At 42.0% G+C, this 13,882-nt stretch overlaps 1 protein-coding gene across 3 annotated transcripts in view; it reads left to right on the forward strand.

Annotated features, from left to right (window-relative positions):
* ETV5 (ETS variant transcription factor 5) overlaps positions 1–13,882 on the forward strand; it is a 57,349-nt gene that overhangs the window by 15,213 nt on the left and 28,254 nt on the right. For all 3 annotated transcript variants that reach the window (XM_065943033.1, XM_065943035.1, XM_065943034.1), the window contains exon 6: positions 12,910–13,039. In XM_065943033.1, coding sequence (XP_065799105.1) covers positions 12,910–13,039 — 130 coding nt within the window. The remainder of the gene's footprint in view (positions 1–12,909; positions 13,040–13,882) is intronic.

A 13,882-nucleotide genomic window follows, 5' to 3' on the forward strand; every position in this document is an offset into this window, starting at 1 on the left:
ATTGCCTTCTCTGATTTGACTTTACTAGAAAACATAAACGTGCGTGCATGCTAAGTTGCTTCAGTCATGTCTAACTCTTTGCGACCCTATGAACTGTAGCCCACCAGACTTCTCTGTCCATGGGATTCTCCAGGCAAGAATACTGGAGTGGGTTGCCATGCTCTCCTCCAGGGAGTCTTCCAGACCCAACTCATGTCTCTTATGTCGCCTGCATTGGCAGGTGAGTTCTTTACCACTAGCACCACCTGGGAAGCCTCTAGAAAATATAAACATTATAGTTCAACTAAGATCCCAACCTAATAAAAATGCCCCAATAAAGCCCTTTCCTATAAAGTATAACCCCCTTGTCCAGTCAGTTCCTCTTTTCCACAGAGAAATTAAAATCCCTTTATAAGTAAAGCTGCCACTTACCTTTTCCTGCTTTTACCCTAGCGGCAGGGCTTTGTTTGGAGGTCCAACAGAAGCTACAACCTGGGGGCTCCTGAAGCTGGAGCTTTGGTATCTTCAGAGCTGGAATTCTCAATGGAGAACTCCAATATATTAATATCTAATATCTCCAAGATATTAATATCTTGTGTCATATATTTCACATTCTAGGGAACAGTAAGAGCATAAATACCATAACACCAGTCCCGCTCAAGGAGAAGGCAATGGCACCCCACTCCAGTACTCTTGCCTGGAAAATCCATGGACGGAGGAGCCTGGTAGGCCGCAGTCCATGGGGTCGCTAGGAGTCGGACATGACTGAGCGACTTCACTTTCACTTTTCACTTTCATGCATAGGAGAAGAAAATGGCAACCCACTCCAGTATTCTTGCCTGGAGAATCCCGGCGACAGGGGAGCCTGGTGGGCTGCCTCTAATGGGGTCGCACAGAGTCAGACACGGCTGAAGCGACTTAGCAGCAGCAGCAGCAGCAGTCCCGCCCAAACACAATTTAGCAGCATGTTACTCTCCAGAGCCAGTATGAGCATTGCAACTTCTTGTCATTAAAACACCAGCCCCACGTGAAGCCTTTCCCCCTGAGACAGCAGCGTTTGGCAAGCCCAGTACTTGTCGAGGACACAGCCTAGACCCGTATCACTCTTGTCAGCTTGAGTCCATAGCAGAGATTTAGGGTCATCCCTGATAAACAAAATGGAAGAGGGGCTTACAGAGCATGGTTTTAACTTCATGGTATCAATTCTGTTGTCTAATTTAAAACCCAGGTGGGAGACATTCTATCAATAACTCTTAATTCCTGTCTCCCGGGAGAAATTCCACTGCCTTTGCAGGTGACCTCCCAGGAGTTTCAGATACCGCTCTCTACTGATGCTATTTATACCTTTTCAAAGTTGGGCCATTTTTTTTCTTTTTAAGCTCCTTTTCCTTCCTTTCATTTCTAAACTTGTATTCAAGACCTCTAGGTTTCCATTTTCAGAATTCTGAAGTAATCTCATGTCCCCGCTAACCCTGTTTTTCTGCCCACCCCATTTGTGAACTGGTAGGGGTCTCTCTGGAGACAGTCTCCATACCTTTGTTAAAATTTTTATTTTATATTGGAGCATAATTGACTAACAATGTAGCGTTAGTTTCAGGTGTACAGTGGAGGGATTCAGTTTTAAATATACATGTATCCTGTTTAAATTTTTTTCCCATTTAGTTTATTACAGAATACTGAGCAGAGTTCCTTGTGTTATACAGTAGGTTCTTGTTGGTTATCTATATTAAATATAGCAGTATATACACATCCAGTTCTCGGTTTCCCCAGTGGTTTAGCAGGTAAAGAATCCACCTGCAATGCAGGAGACACAGGAGACTCAGGTTTGTTCCCTGGGATGGGAAGATTCCCCTGGAGGCAGAAATGGCAAGCTACTTAAGTATTCTTGTCTGGAGAATCCCATGGATAGAGGAGCCTGGCAGCCACAGTCCCATGGGGTCACAAAGAGTCGGACACGAATGAGTGACTACTCATGCATGCACACACACATGCATTAATCCCAAATTCCCAATGCATACCATCTTTCAATTAAGTGCCTATCATTTTTTATATAAACTCACCAACAAAGTATTCCTGGACTTACATTCCCCCAAAGGTTCCTGCCCTAGAATTTCCAAGTATTGATACTCATAAGAGTAAATGAGGTTATACCAAGTAAGAGAAGTGTCTTCTTCCCTCACCTCTTTTTCCACTGTACCTAGCTCTACTTCTGCAGGTTATTATTTCACTCTGGTATGCCACAGCCATCTTCATGCAGAGTCGTCAAGATTCAAATCTTGCTCTTGGGTTGTTCCTGTTCCAATACTGTGTAATTCTAACCCTATTTCTTGGATCTGATAGCCTTTTCCCGTAGTCCATGTCACGATAATAAGTTCAAAGATGTTTTTCTCAAGCCGACCATATTACCCCAAATTTCTAGCTCTAAATTATGAAAAGTAGAGTGGGTTTTTTTTTGCCCACACCCCAATTCCCGAAGCCTGTCTTCTGCTGACTGTAGGTTTTTCCTGCAGCATGGAAGAAATCTGATTCCTGGCACCAGATGTTCTAGGAACTAGCTTTATCAGTTTCTAATTTGGCTCTTGTGTTATTTTTTGTACAGAAGATGGTATTGGCCATATAGGGAGGACGTCCATATTTGTTAATTGATGAATTCTGCTACTTCAGGGTTGATTCTTTACCCTAGGGCCCTGAGATATACCACCAGGGTAATTAATATTCAGTCCTTTGGTCCTCATTGAGAAACAAGGAAGTAATAAACTGGAATAATCAACACTATAATTCCCTACCGCCACGATTAATCTCTAGTCTAAAACCCTGATTATTATTGTTACTCACCATAAACCTTGTAGTTTTATTTGATTTCTTAAACTATGTAAATTTATTAGTATGATGGAAAACACATTACTTAAAATCTGGAATACTATTGCTGTGACAATCATGAAGAGATCTTTTCTGATGCCTACTGATACTAAATTCTGTCCCAGAACAGAAACCTTGCTTTCTCCATGTAGGACTTTGCCCAGGACAAATATAGCTGTTCTTGCTGTTTGAGATTCAGAATGAACCTACCCGGAAATCTCAGCCCCTAGATGTGGTCTGCTCACCCAGGTGTTGGCTGTACCAGACGTTTGTCATATTTCCCATGAGTTATATGGAGAGCTTTTCCAGCCCAGAGTCCTGCTGCCATTCTTGATTCCCAAGACAAATGCACAGAGGATTCCCCAAGCCAACAGACTTAACACAATTTAGGTCTTAAGCTCCACTCTTTTCTGATCCCTTATCCTAATAAGCTAGGTTGGGCCAGTTGGAGCCCCCAGAAACTCTTGTGCCTTTCTCCCCGCCCCCAAGTGCTCACGGCACCAAAAGACCAGGTCACCCATTTCCAACCTCCTCTCTGGGCACTGGCCGTGCTTAACCTCTTTGGACAGAAGGAGCCAAACCAGCTGCTTAGAGGGAAGCATGAAGGAGAACATTGGGGAAGAGAACTTTCATTCCTTCTGTCACCTGCACAGGTCGGTGCAGGGTGCCCTCCTGAGGACTCAGGGGATGAAATCTGAGTTGTCCTGTCTTCTGGTTGTGTTCTAAACCTGTTATGCTCATACATTCACAAGGAGTGGACGTTCTTTTTTTTTTTTTTTTTTTTTGGCCAAAAATGCTTTGTGATCTTGAGTTGAGCTTCTGATTTAGTTCCTGTTAAATATGTTATTAATGTGTATACGGAACTGCTGGTCGATTTTACTTTTGTTACTATTTTGTACTTATGTAATTGCGGTCCTTTTACCCAGCAGCTGTAGAGGTGGCATGGACAGTCGTCATGGTGATAACAGTGGCAGTTTATTTTTCCCTCTCTCGGGTGTTCCCTTCTCCTTTCTAAGTGGGCCAGGGCCAAAAAAATATTTGAGAACCACTGGCTTAGATGTTAGAGTATGACAACATTTGTCCTTGTGTAATTTTAGATTCCTGGGGCTGTATTATCCAAACATGGTAAAAGGTACAGATAAACAGGACAGTCTTCTTCAGGTTTGGTAATAGGCCAGGGGTGACTTCCTTCATGTGTAAGGGCATGGTTTTGAAGTTGTTAGCACGTCTGCTGACCTGTTTAGTCAACCACAAGATAGGTTGTTTTTCCTCCAAGTATCTCAGAGGAGATGATATAATAGCCATTTTATTGATTTTTTTTTTCAAGACATACTGCTACATTTACTTCATTTCTCTATATTTTCTTTCCAAGTTATTGGAAAGTTGCAAGCTTTATCACATTTCACCCCCAGATACTTCAGTGTGCATCTCAAAAGATTGAGGACATTCTTCTTCATAGTCTAAGAAAATTAACTTTTATTCAGTAATACTCAGAATTCCCCAGCTGTCTTTTACAACTGATATCAATATTGTTTTTGATCTAGGATTTAAGAATTGTACATCAAGCTTATCGTTACATCTTTTATCTCAGACAAGAATCTGCCCACCTTGCTGTCTTCCCCCCAGTAACACTGACTGTTTCTCTTTTTTTTTTTTTTTTTTTTGAAGAGTCCTGGCCAGCTGTTTTGTAGTTGATTTTTTAGGGTACATATTTAATGGATATTTAGAAACACAAACACACAGAAATGCTGAATTTAGGCCTGGACATTCCCTATGTTGTGGGTTTTCTCACCTCATATCCATGTTATTTTATTGACCTTGAAACACTGGTGAAAGAACAGAGTGAGTCAAATGGAGAGGTTTGTGCATGTTTGAAGAGAAGGCTTTTGAGGGACTTACAGTTTTTAGCACAGCTTACTAAATAGTTGATTTTTTGCTATTTATGGGTGGTTTTTGCTACATTCAATTTTTTAATTTATTCTTACAAAGGTTCGCACTGTCAGATATTAGAGAAAATGGCAGTCCCATGTATCTCCACCAATTCTACTTTTAGACTTGTGCCCCTAAATTTGATAACATTTCAAATTTTTATTTTTGGAAACTGTTGCCAGGCAGAAACAGTGCTAACCATCCATTCAAACGGGTTTGAGCATGTCTCTTATTTGGTTTAGAAATCCAAAAGGCATCCAGATATTTTTCCAGATATTCCTTAAGTGCCAGAACCTGTCCACTTAATCTCCCTTGAACCTCTTTTGGTTCCCAGAACAGGGAATTATCTCCTGTCCTTGTCATTTGCTGTAGCAATTACAAGAAATAGGAATTACAAGATTAGGAATATGTTTTATGTTTGAAATGGTTTCTAATCTACTCAAAGTAGTAGTAAACTACAATAAAGACTTACTTCCAACTTCTAGTAATATGGTAGAACTTAAATAAACCTCAGCCTCTCTATCCTTTTCTTACTGTCTGTCTGTCTATGGTTTGTCTCAGAGTTTGTCCAAGGAAAGTCAGCAGTATATTGGAAAGTAGGTCTTTTGGGGTTTCTTTGTATGCAGAACTCAAGGGACACCACATCTAGTGACCTAAAGCCCCCTCTGGTCTTTGGCTGTGGGCACCCTGACAAGTTAGGAGTAATCAGGGGAGTAGAGGCCACACGTGCTCTATTTTGCCAACGTCATTTTTAAATTGACATGTCCCTCTGCCTTCTTGCCTGGTATTCTACTCACCGCCACAACCAAAGAGCAGTACAGGCAGGTGTCTGGGGCTCCCCCTGCCACCATTCTTGGAACTACACATACTACACGTATTCCTTACTCCGGAGGAAAAGGAGGTGAGGTGGTAGTGGTCTAAGAAAGGAAGAGTGACCCAACACTGGTGGCAGAGAGAGCAGTAAGCTGAGGGATGAAGCTTCTTTGTAGGATTATGGCTCTGGGAATCCTCAGAAGTCTCTCAACCATGGCCATGTATATCTGCACCACATTTGTTTACTAGTGCTGTGAGAGGCTCTGGAGACATGGGCTGGCACTGGGACATAACCGCAAGGACGTGCCCTGTGGAGGCAGGTATTAGTGTCCTGGTCAACTTCCATCATGAGACACAACCTTCCGTGTACAGTAAGACCATGGCTGTCAGGCATAACCAAGTAAGGTCTGCCCTGAGGTCAGGCCTGCACGCTGATTTGGGACAGATGAGTCTGCTCTAGATGAAGGTAATGAAAATGAAACTGAAGAAGGTGGAGAGGAAAACCCCAAAACAAAACCTAACAGCAACACCTAAGAGAAGCAGGCGGAGCCTCTGTGTGAAGCCAAAGAAGTAGGACTGGCTTAGTTTCGCCCCGGTCAGACCACAGTATAACTGATCGGCAGTTTCTTTAACACTCAGTATGTATTACATAAATGCCGTACGTATTCACAATAAAGGCTGTGGCGAATTGAAACTTTGACGATCATGAGGCACCAAAGGAAAGGCTTATTAGACAAGGTGGTTTTTGTCTTTCTGAAAAAAATTCCTTTTGACTCAAACTGTCATTTATCGTAACATTCAACAAAAGTGTTTTCCTTTGTTTTGCAGCTCTGCGCTGCAGTAGTGAAGTTCACTGCCAGCACTGGCATCATAACTGCCTTGGACAGAATCCACAGGCCTGTGCTTGTGGGCAGGAGACAGATTTTGTCAGAGGGAATTATTATTTCTCTTGAATGGGTTAGTTTATCTACTTTTTTCCTAGTTTGAAACAATTGGGTTATTTCTTGAAAGACTGCTTCTGCACCATCACAGAAGAAAGATTTTCTAAAACGAAGAAATCTTAGTGTTAACTCAGTGGTGCTGTTTGACCAGGACAGGAGCTGCCTTTTTGGGGGGCCAGGCCCCAAGGCAAGTAGGGTCCTAGTTCTGCAACTAGGGATCAAACCCTCAGCCCCTGCATTGGTAGCGTGGAGTCCTGACCACTGGACCACCAGGGAAGTCCCAGGACTGTTTGTTTAAATAGAAGCAACTGAAATAATGCATAACAAGAGTAGCTTGATAAATTTTCACAAATGGTACAGGCATTTAGATCAAGACCTAGAATTTATGAGAGTGAGGAGACTCTACGTGCTCCCTAAAGACACACCACCCCTAGAGACAGGAGTAACCTCCATCCTGACTTGGAACACCATAGAATAATTGTTTCCTTTTGAATGTTATTATAAATGGGGTCATGTAGTATCTGGCTTTTAGGGTTTTTGTGAGAGTCCCTGTTAAAACTTGATTGTAATTTCTTCATTCTCATTTCTGAGTACTGAGATTTTGTTTGGGATTATGTTGAGCCTATAGATAAATTTGAGAAGAATTAATGTCTTAGTAGTATCCAGCCTGCCAGCCTGTAAATTGATGTATTCTTCTATTTATTTAGAATTCTTTGATTTTCCTTGGGGTTTTATAGTTCAGTTTAGCTACCTTGCATGTCTTTTATTAGATGTGTTCCTAGGTATTAGATATGTTCCTGGGTATTTGATGCTATATGTTGCTATAGTAAGTGTATTTTTTAAATTTTACATTGTTTAGGTTACTGTGTATGTAAGTCATTCTTTTTATGTACTTGCCTTGTAGTGAATGATCTTGGTAAGTTAGCTTACTGATTCTCATACTTGGTGGATACTTTCATGTTTTCTATGTACCCACCTTGGAATAAATGAATGAGTTATTTTTCCTTCTCGTTTTTCCTTTTATTCATTTTTCTTAACTTACTGCACTGGCTAGGATCACAGGCTTGATTTTTTATCATGGTGTCAGATAGAAAAATCTTCCAAGGAGTTTCCTAGTAAGAAAAGAAACTATGAAATTAAGTTAGTTGATTTGTGAACATCCTGTCTAAATTTTAAGTGGTGTTATGGTGACCTACAGAGCAATACATTGTACTTTGTAGTGCATGCCCACGGATGTAGACATATCTTATCAGCCAGTCAACCCATCTTTCCTGCCCCTGACAAACGGAGACTCTCATTTGTATACGGATCCTTAACAGAGTTCTGATAGTCAAATAGAAGTCCAGAGAGCTCACTCACAATGTTCTTGCCTCAGAGGTGGCATTTAGGAGGAAATTGTCAAGCAGCAGCTTCAGGAGGGGCGGGGCATTTGGGGGTGCACGACGGTATCCACAGCAACAGTGTGGCATCTGGCTGGTCAGTGACTGGCTGTAGATGCCAGGTCTTCCACAGTGCCTGCAGTTATCTGAAAAGATTTTGATTAGCTGGACAATAGAAGGGGGAATGAGATCTTACAGATGGAGTACTAGGATTGGAGGCAAGGACTAAGAAGTAGAAACCGCTAGAATCAAAAGATGTTAGTTGCAAGTAACAGTGAGGGAGGGAACCTGGGCATTTTGGGGACCTAGAGACAGGAGAAAGTGTAAGTCCTTGAGTGGCTTCAGATGTGTCAGCAGCTGGACAGTACAGAGTAAACACGAGGATATAGACCCCGAGAACTGCCAAATAATGTTTTTCTGCTTCTCTGGTGTTGTCTTCTTACTCCGTCTCTTTCCCTATTTCTTTCAATCCCTTTTTGATTTAGTTCTTTTTGCTCAGATTCCATTTGGGAGGCAATATAATGGAATGACTGACAACTGATTGGTATACTAACCACTTAGAGCTATGAGACTTTGGCAGTTTACCTTTTGAGCCTTGATTTTTCTTATCTCTTTTATGGAGACAATGAAAGTAGCTTTCTCACTGGGTTTGGAAGATTGGATAAAATAATGTTAAGTAAACTGGCCACAACCAATGAAGGGATCCGTCTGGTTGCCTCTTTCTTAGTTTACCTGGTTCTTTTCCAGAGGTATTAGTTATCCATTGTTCTTTTGTTCTAGAACACTCTCTCTTAATCAGGTGTAGTGTGGTATTTTTGTTGTTTTCATTGAATACAGGGTTTATGTCCTCTTTTTGATGAACATAGTGGGTGAGTGCAGTATCACCCATTTCTGTCAATGTGGTAGATGACAGTTGGGGGCGCTCTTCCTTCCTTTCCTCTCCAGTATCAGCAGCTTCAAGACTTCAAGCCATTCCTTTAACTCCTTTGGGCCTCAGGGTTCTTCTCCATAAATGTAAAGGCCTAAATTAAGTGGACTATGAGACTCTAGTCCAACTCTAATTACATTTATTGGAAGATGCTAAAAGTCAGATCCCTCACTAAATTCTGCATGCCATGAGGAAAAGGACCACCATGTCTATTTTGTTTATCAGCATATCCCTAGCACCTTCAGGAACCTGACCCATGGAAGATGGTCAACAAATGAATCAATGGATGAATGAATGAAAGAAATCTGCGATAAGGAAGGTGGCCCTTATTTGCCAGAAATTGTTCATAGGACATCATTGGCTTTATGGGTCCATCTTCTGTAACTGAGCTTAATTAAACTCAGATTTTCTATTGTAGAAAATGTCTATCAATTCAAATAGTCAAACAACTTTTTTTTTGTTTTCTTAAACTTCTTCAGGAGTTCATGCTCCTCTTTTAATTGCGATTCGTTGCCATGGTTTATAGTCCTCAGTCTCTGTCCTGGTTTAGTAAGTCACCTGTGAGAAGGTAAGCACTCTACTTTTGAAACCATAGTGTATGATTATACAACATCATAACACCATCTGCAAGGTGCTGTGCTATTTTCTTTATTTCTCAAGGCAGCATCATATATCTCATTTTACAAAGAGGGAACAGGTTAAAAGTTACGAGCATTCCTTGGGCTTCTACTTTCCTACTTAAAACACACGCATATGACCGTCAGGCTCTTTCATACATCCTCTGACCCAGCAACCTCTCTGGAGACCGAGCCTCCTTCCTTACCCCTCACACGGCCCCTCCTGGCTTTCCTGTCCGTTACTTCCAAATCTCATTCCTGCCATATTCCACTCTCTTCTCCCTCCTTCAACCATTGGTTGACTCCCAAGGGGAAAAAAATATAATGACTAACATCATGTCTAACCTTGAAAGGCAAATGTGGACCCTGCCTTCAAAGTTAAAAATTAATTGGAAATATAACCCCTGAATCTTAGTAGAGCTTGAAGGGAAAGATTGAAGGCAAAAGGAGAAGAGGACAGCAGAGGATGAGATGGTTGGATAGCATCACTGGCTCAATAGACATGAGTTTGAGCAAACTCTAGAAGATAATGAAGGTCAGGGAAACCTGACGTGCTATAGTCCATGGGGTCACAGAGAGTCAGATGCAACTTAGCAATTAAACAACCATACTACACACTGGGGAGCTAATATACAACAGAAATTTATTTCTCACTGTTCTGGAAGCTAGAAGAGGAAGAAGTTTGAGATCATGGTGTCAGCATGGCTGGGTGAGGGCTCCCTTTCATACACTTGTATCCTCAGATACCTCTGCTCTTGTGATCTAATCATCTCCCAAAGGCCCTGCTCCCTAATACCACATAGGACATTAGAATTTCAACGTATTAATTTGGGAGGTTATAACAATCCAAACCACAGCACTCAGTTACTTCTTGAACTCCTCCTTTGGATAGAGAGCATAAGATTCCAGGTATAGGACAGTTATGGTATGATAGAAGGTACCATATAATGTAGAGCCAAAATGGTGTGGTACACACTAGGAATGCCGTGTAGATTTGAGGAAATTAAGACATCAGAATTGGGCTTTCCAGGTGGCACTAGCGGTAAAGAATCCACCTGCCAATGCAGGAGATGCAAGAAACATGGGTTTCTTCCCTGGGTTGGGAAGATCCTCTGGAGAAGAGAATGACAACCCACTCCAGTCCTCTTGCCTGGAGAATTCCACTGGCCGAGGCGCCTTGTGGGCTATGTAGTCCATGGATCCTCAGAGAGGCTGACACAACTGAGCACCCACAGATACCAGAATTAGCCAAAGCTTAAGACTTTCAAAATGGGTATATGGTATTTCTGAAGCCATTTTAAAAGTTTGCTTTCTGGAAATCTTTGGTTTACCCTCTGGTATGAATCTTGTCAGTAGAACTGATAACTTTTATAATGCCATGAAAATGTCAAAATGTTTCTGAAGCCTGAAAGGAGAAAATTGAACAATGCCATTACTATTTACTCTCCAAACTTAGAAGTGATTATAAATGATTTTCTTTAAATAAAATCAGAAAAGTACTTTCTAGTACATGTAACTGCTGCTTACATTGGGGCATCATCACCAGTCCTCATTATCTTGCCAAAACTTTTATGACAGAAAACTGGTAAGAGGAGAAGCAATGACCCAGGAGCAGTGCCGAGAACCAGGAACATCCCCTGCACACTCGACTCTCCCTTCCCGTTTACCAACAACATTCTAACAAGAACAAGTTTAGCCATTTTCTGTGTCTGAATGTCTGAAAACATTTGATAGCAATTGAGGGTTGGCTGCCATGATGTCACCATCAAAAAAATCACGAGAGAGACTCTAATGACTTCTAAATATAATCTGCCAGTTCCGAACTTATTTTATGTGTTTGGGAAAAGCAGTTGGCGTTTTGTAGGAAAGGAATTATGAAAACCTGCCCTTGCCAGTCAGTCACTGGCAGGACTTTGCTTTATAAATTTGTCATCTGTGACCAAGTCTTCAGTCTCATTTGTTAACTTCTGAGTCCAGAATTCAGGGTTGGAGGAAGCACCTGAGAGACCAGTTGGCAGGAAGATTGTTGTCTTAGAAAAGAATTGTCATTTCACTAATTCTGCCTAATATAAATCACTAAGAAAACCAAATTTCTGGAAGATGGCTCAGGAGTAAACATTGAGTGCAACAGAAAAATTCAGTGGGTCACCAGAGCACTAAGCACTGTTAGCCATTTAATGAGAACTTTGATCCAGTGGATAACAGCTAGTAGGGAAGCTTAACTCGTTCCTTTCCCTCTCCCTCCCAGACACCCGGCAGAAAGTAGCATTTCTTGCCCATAGCCAGAAGACAATCCTTACAGTACAGTGTCTTCTAAGAGTTTGCCCTTCTACTTTGGGTAAAGCACCCTCTTTAAAATGAGTTAGCCCTGAGATACATTTGAAAAACCCTTAACTCCTCTGCCATCTCGGCATCACATATGGAATGTTCGATCAACTTCCAAACAAAGCAGCAGCTCTGTATACTGTCAATTTAGGAAGAGTAATTGGCACCATCTGTGAAAGGATTGGTTATGAGCGCCTGCCCTTCCTGGTAGGGCCCTGGAAAGGCATGAAGCAGACACAAGCATGGAGGTTTTCCAGGCCTCCCTTATGCAGCTAGCCTCTCCTCATTTGTGGTTCGGGGTCCATCGTTGTATTCCTTTGCTTTTGAAAATTTGAGATCGACATGTACACACTGCTGTGTTTAAAGTGGATAACCAACAAGGACCTACTGTGTAGCACAGGGAAGTCTGCTCAATGTTGTGTGGCAGTCTGGTTGGAAGGGAAGTTTGGGGGGAGAATGGAGGCATGTATATGTCCCTTTGCTGGGCACTTGAAATGATCACAACATTGTGAATCTGCTGTACTCCAATATAAAGTTTAAAAGTTTTTGAAGTGCCCCTAAAGATTGGGTATTTCTTACTCAGAACTAATATTTAGAGTTGCTTGAGGAAGGACTTTAAAATCATATTTTTTAAGTCATATTTAATTTGTATATACACCTCTATTTTTTTTTTTTTTTCGCCATGGCAATTTTAAGCCTTAGATAAGCTAACATGTAATGTCTACCAGTATATTTTTGGCTGTTTTGTCCTTCTCAGAAAGAGTTGTTCTTGTCTGCAATCCTTGGTATTCTTGTCACACCTGTGCTTTTCTTGAAGCACCATCACCTACAGGATCTTTAAGGGCTTCAGAGCCTCCAGGCAGTGGACCCAACACAGAAAAAGTTTGGGTGGGGGGGGGATTAAAAAAAAAAAAAGCCTTGGCTAATTTAAAGTGTCAGATGATGATTTCTGACTTTAAAGAACTTTTCGTTGGTTTTAGATGGAAGGCTCTGTGTTAAGTGCTTGGCTTCCTCTGGCGTGTGACTGGACATGAGTTCCAAGAACAATCAGCTAAAATAGGGTTTGCAGAAGGAAGCATTGTGCTCCCTGTTAATCACTGTCCTCTCTGTCCCTCCCCTCATCCCGCTTCTGATTTCAGTGGTGCTTCATGCCCCACCTCCAACCAAGATCAAACGGGAGCTGCACAGCCCCTCCTCTGAGCTGTCGTCCTGTAGCCACGAGCAGGCTCTTGGTGCTAATTATGGAGAAAAGTGCCTCTACAACTATTGGTAAGTGGAGCCAGAGAAAGGCTGGCCAGGAAGTGGCCGGCACGTTGATTGTTTCCAGTATTATTCAGCAGACGCTCAGCGTGGCGCACCCGTCTCTGGTGGCAGTATAATGATCCTCTAGCTGTAGCCAGTCCAAATGGGCTTTGTCTGCATGTAACGTGCAGAACTGTTAAATCAGCCCTGCAGGGGACTGATTTTCATGGGGCCCTGAGCCCTCCCAAGGGAAAGAACCCTGAATGCTGGGCTATTTGATCTGTGGCTTCAAGGGAGGGACTATATGCTCCTTCGTGTCTATCATATGTTAATGTGAACTTTAAGCACCAAAGAAGTAATCTTCACATCAGAATTTATGAAGAAAATCCCCATGCCAGTGCCCTTTACTTAAGAATATCCAAGCCCCAGGAATGAAGCTTTAATTTTAAATCATTCTTTGCTCTAGAAGATAAACATAGATCTGCCTGAAAAGGGGAGGAGAAGCTTTGTTAAGTGATGTTACAGCAGAAATTTGTCTTCCAAAGGTTCTAGTTCCTGGGAACCCTGGAATTCTTGGGAGAGGGCGCCAAAAAACTCCCCCAGGACCTCATTTCTCCCCTCATCCATCCACCCCTGCATGCGCATACATGGAGAATTCTTTTAGAAAAGGGGAAAAAGGAAACCGGAAGCTGAGGCTAAAATTATCTTTGAGAAGAATCACTAGAAGTGTTAAACAAGTCCCTGTGACGCAGTGTGTTTGTCACTTTTCAGAGGTACAAATATTCCCTCGGGGCTGCCAGCAATTTAACTATGTTAATGCTGTCATTTCCTGGCAACCGTGGGCTGCAGCCTCGAGTTCTGCTGGACCTG

Source organism: Muntiacus reevesi, chromosome 8 (genome assembly GCF_963930625.1).
Source record: "Muntiacus reevesi chromosome 8, mMunRee1.1, whole genome shotgun sequence".
Classification (NCBI taxonomy): Eukaryota; Metazoa; Chordata; class Mammalia; order Artiodactyla; family Cervidae; genus Muntiacus; species Muntiacus reevesi.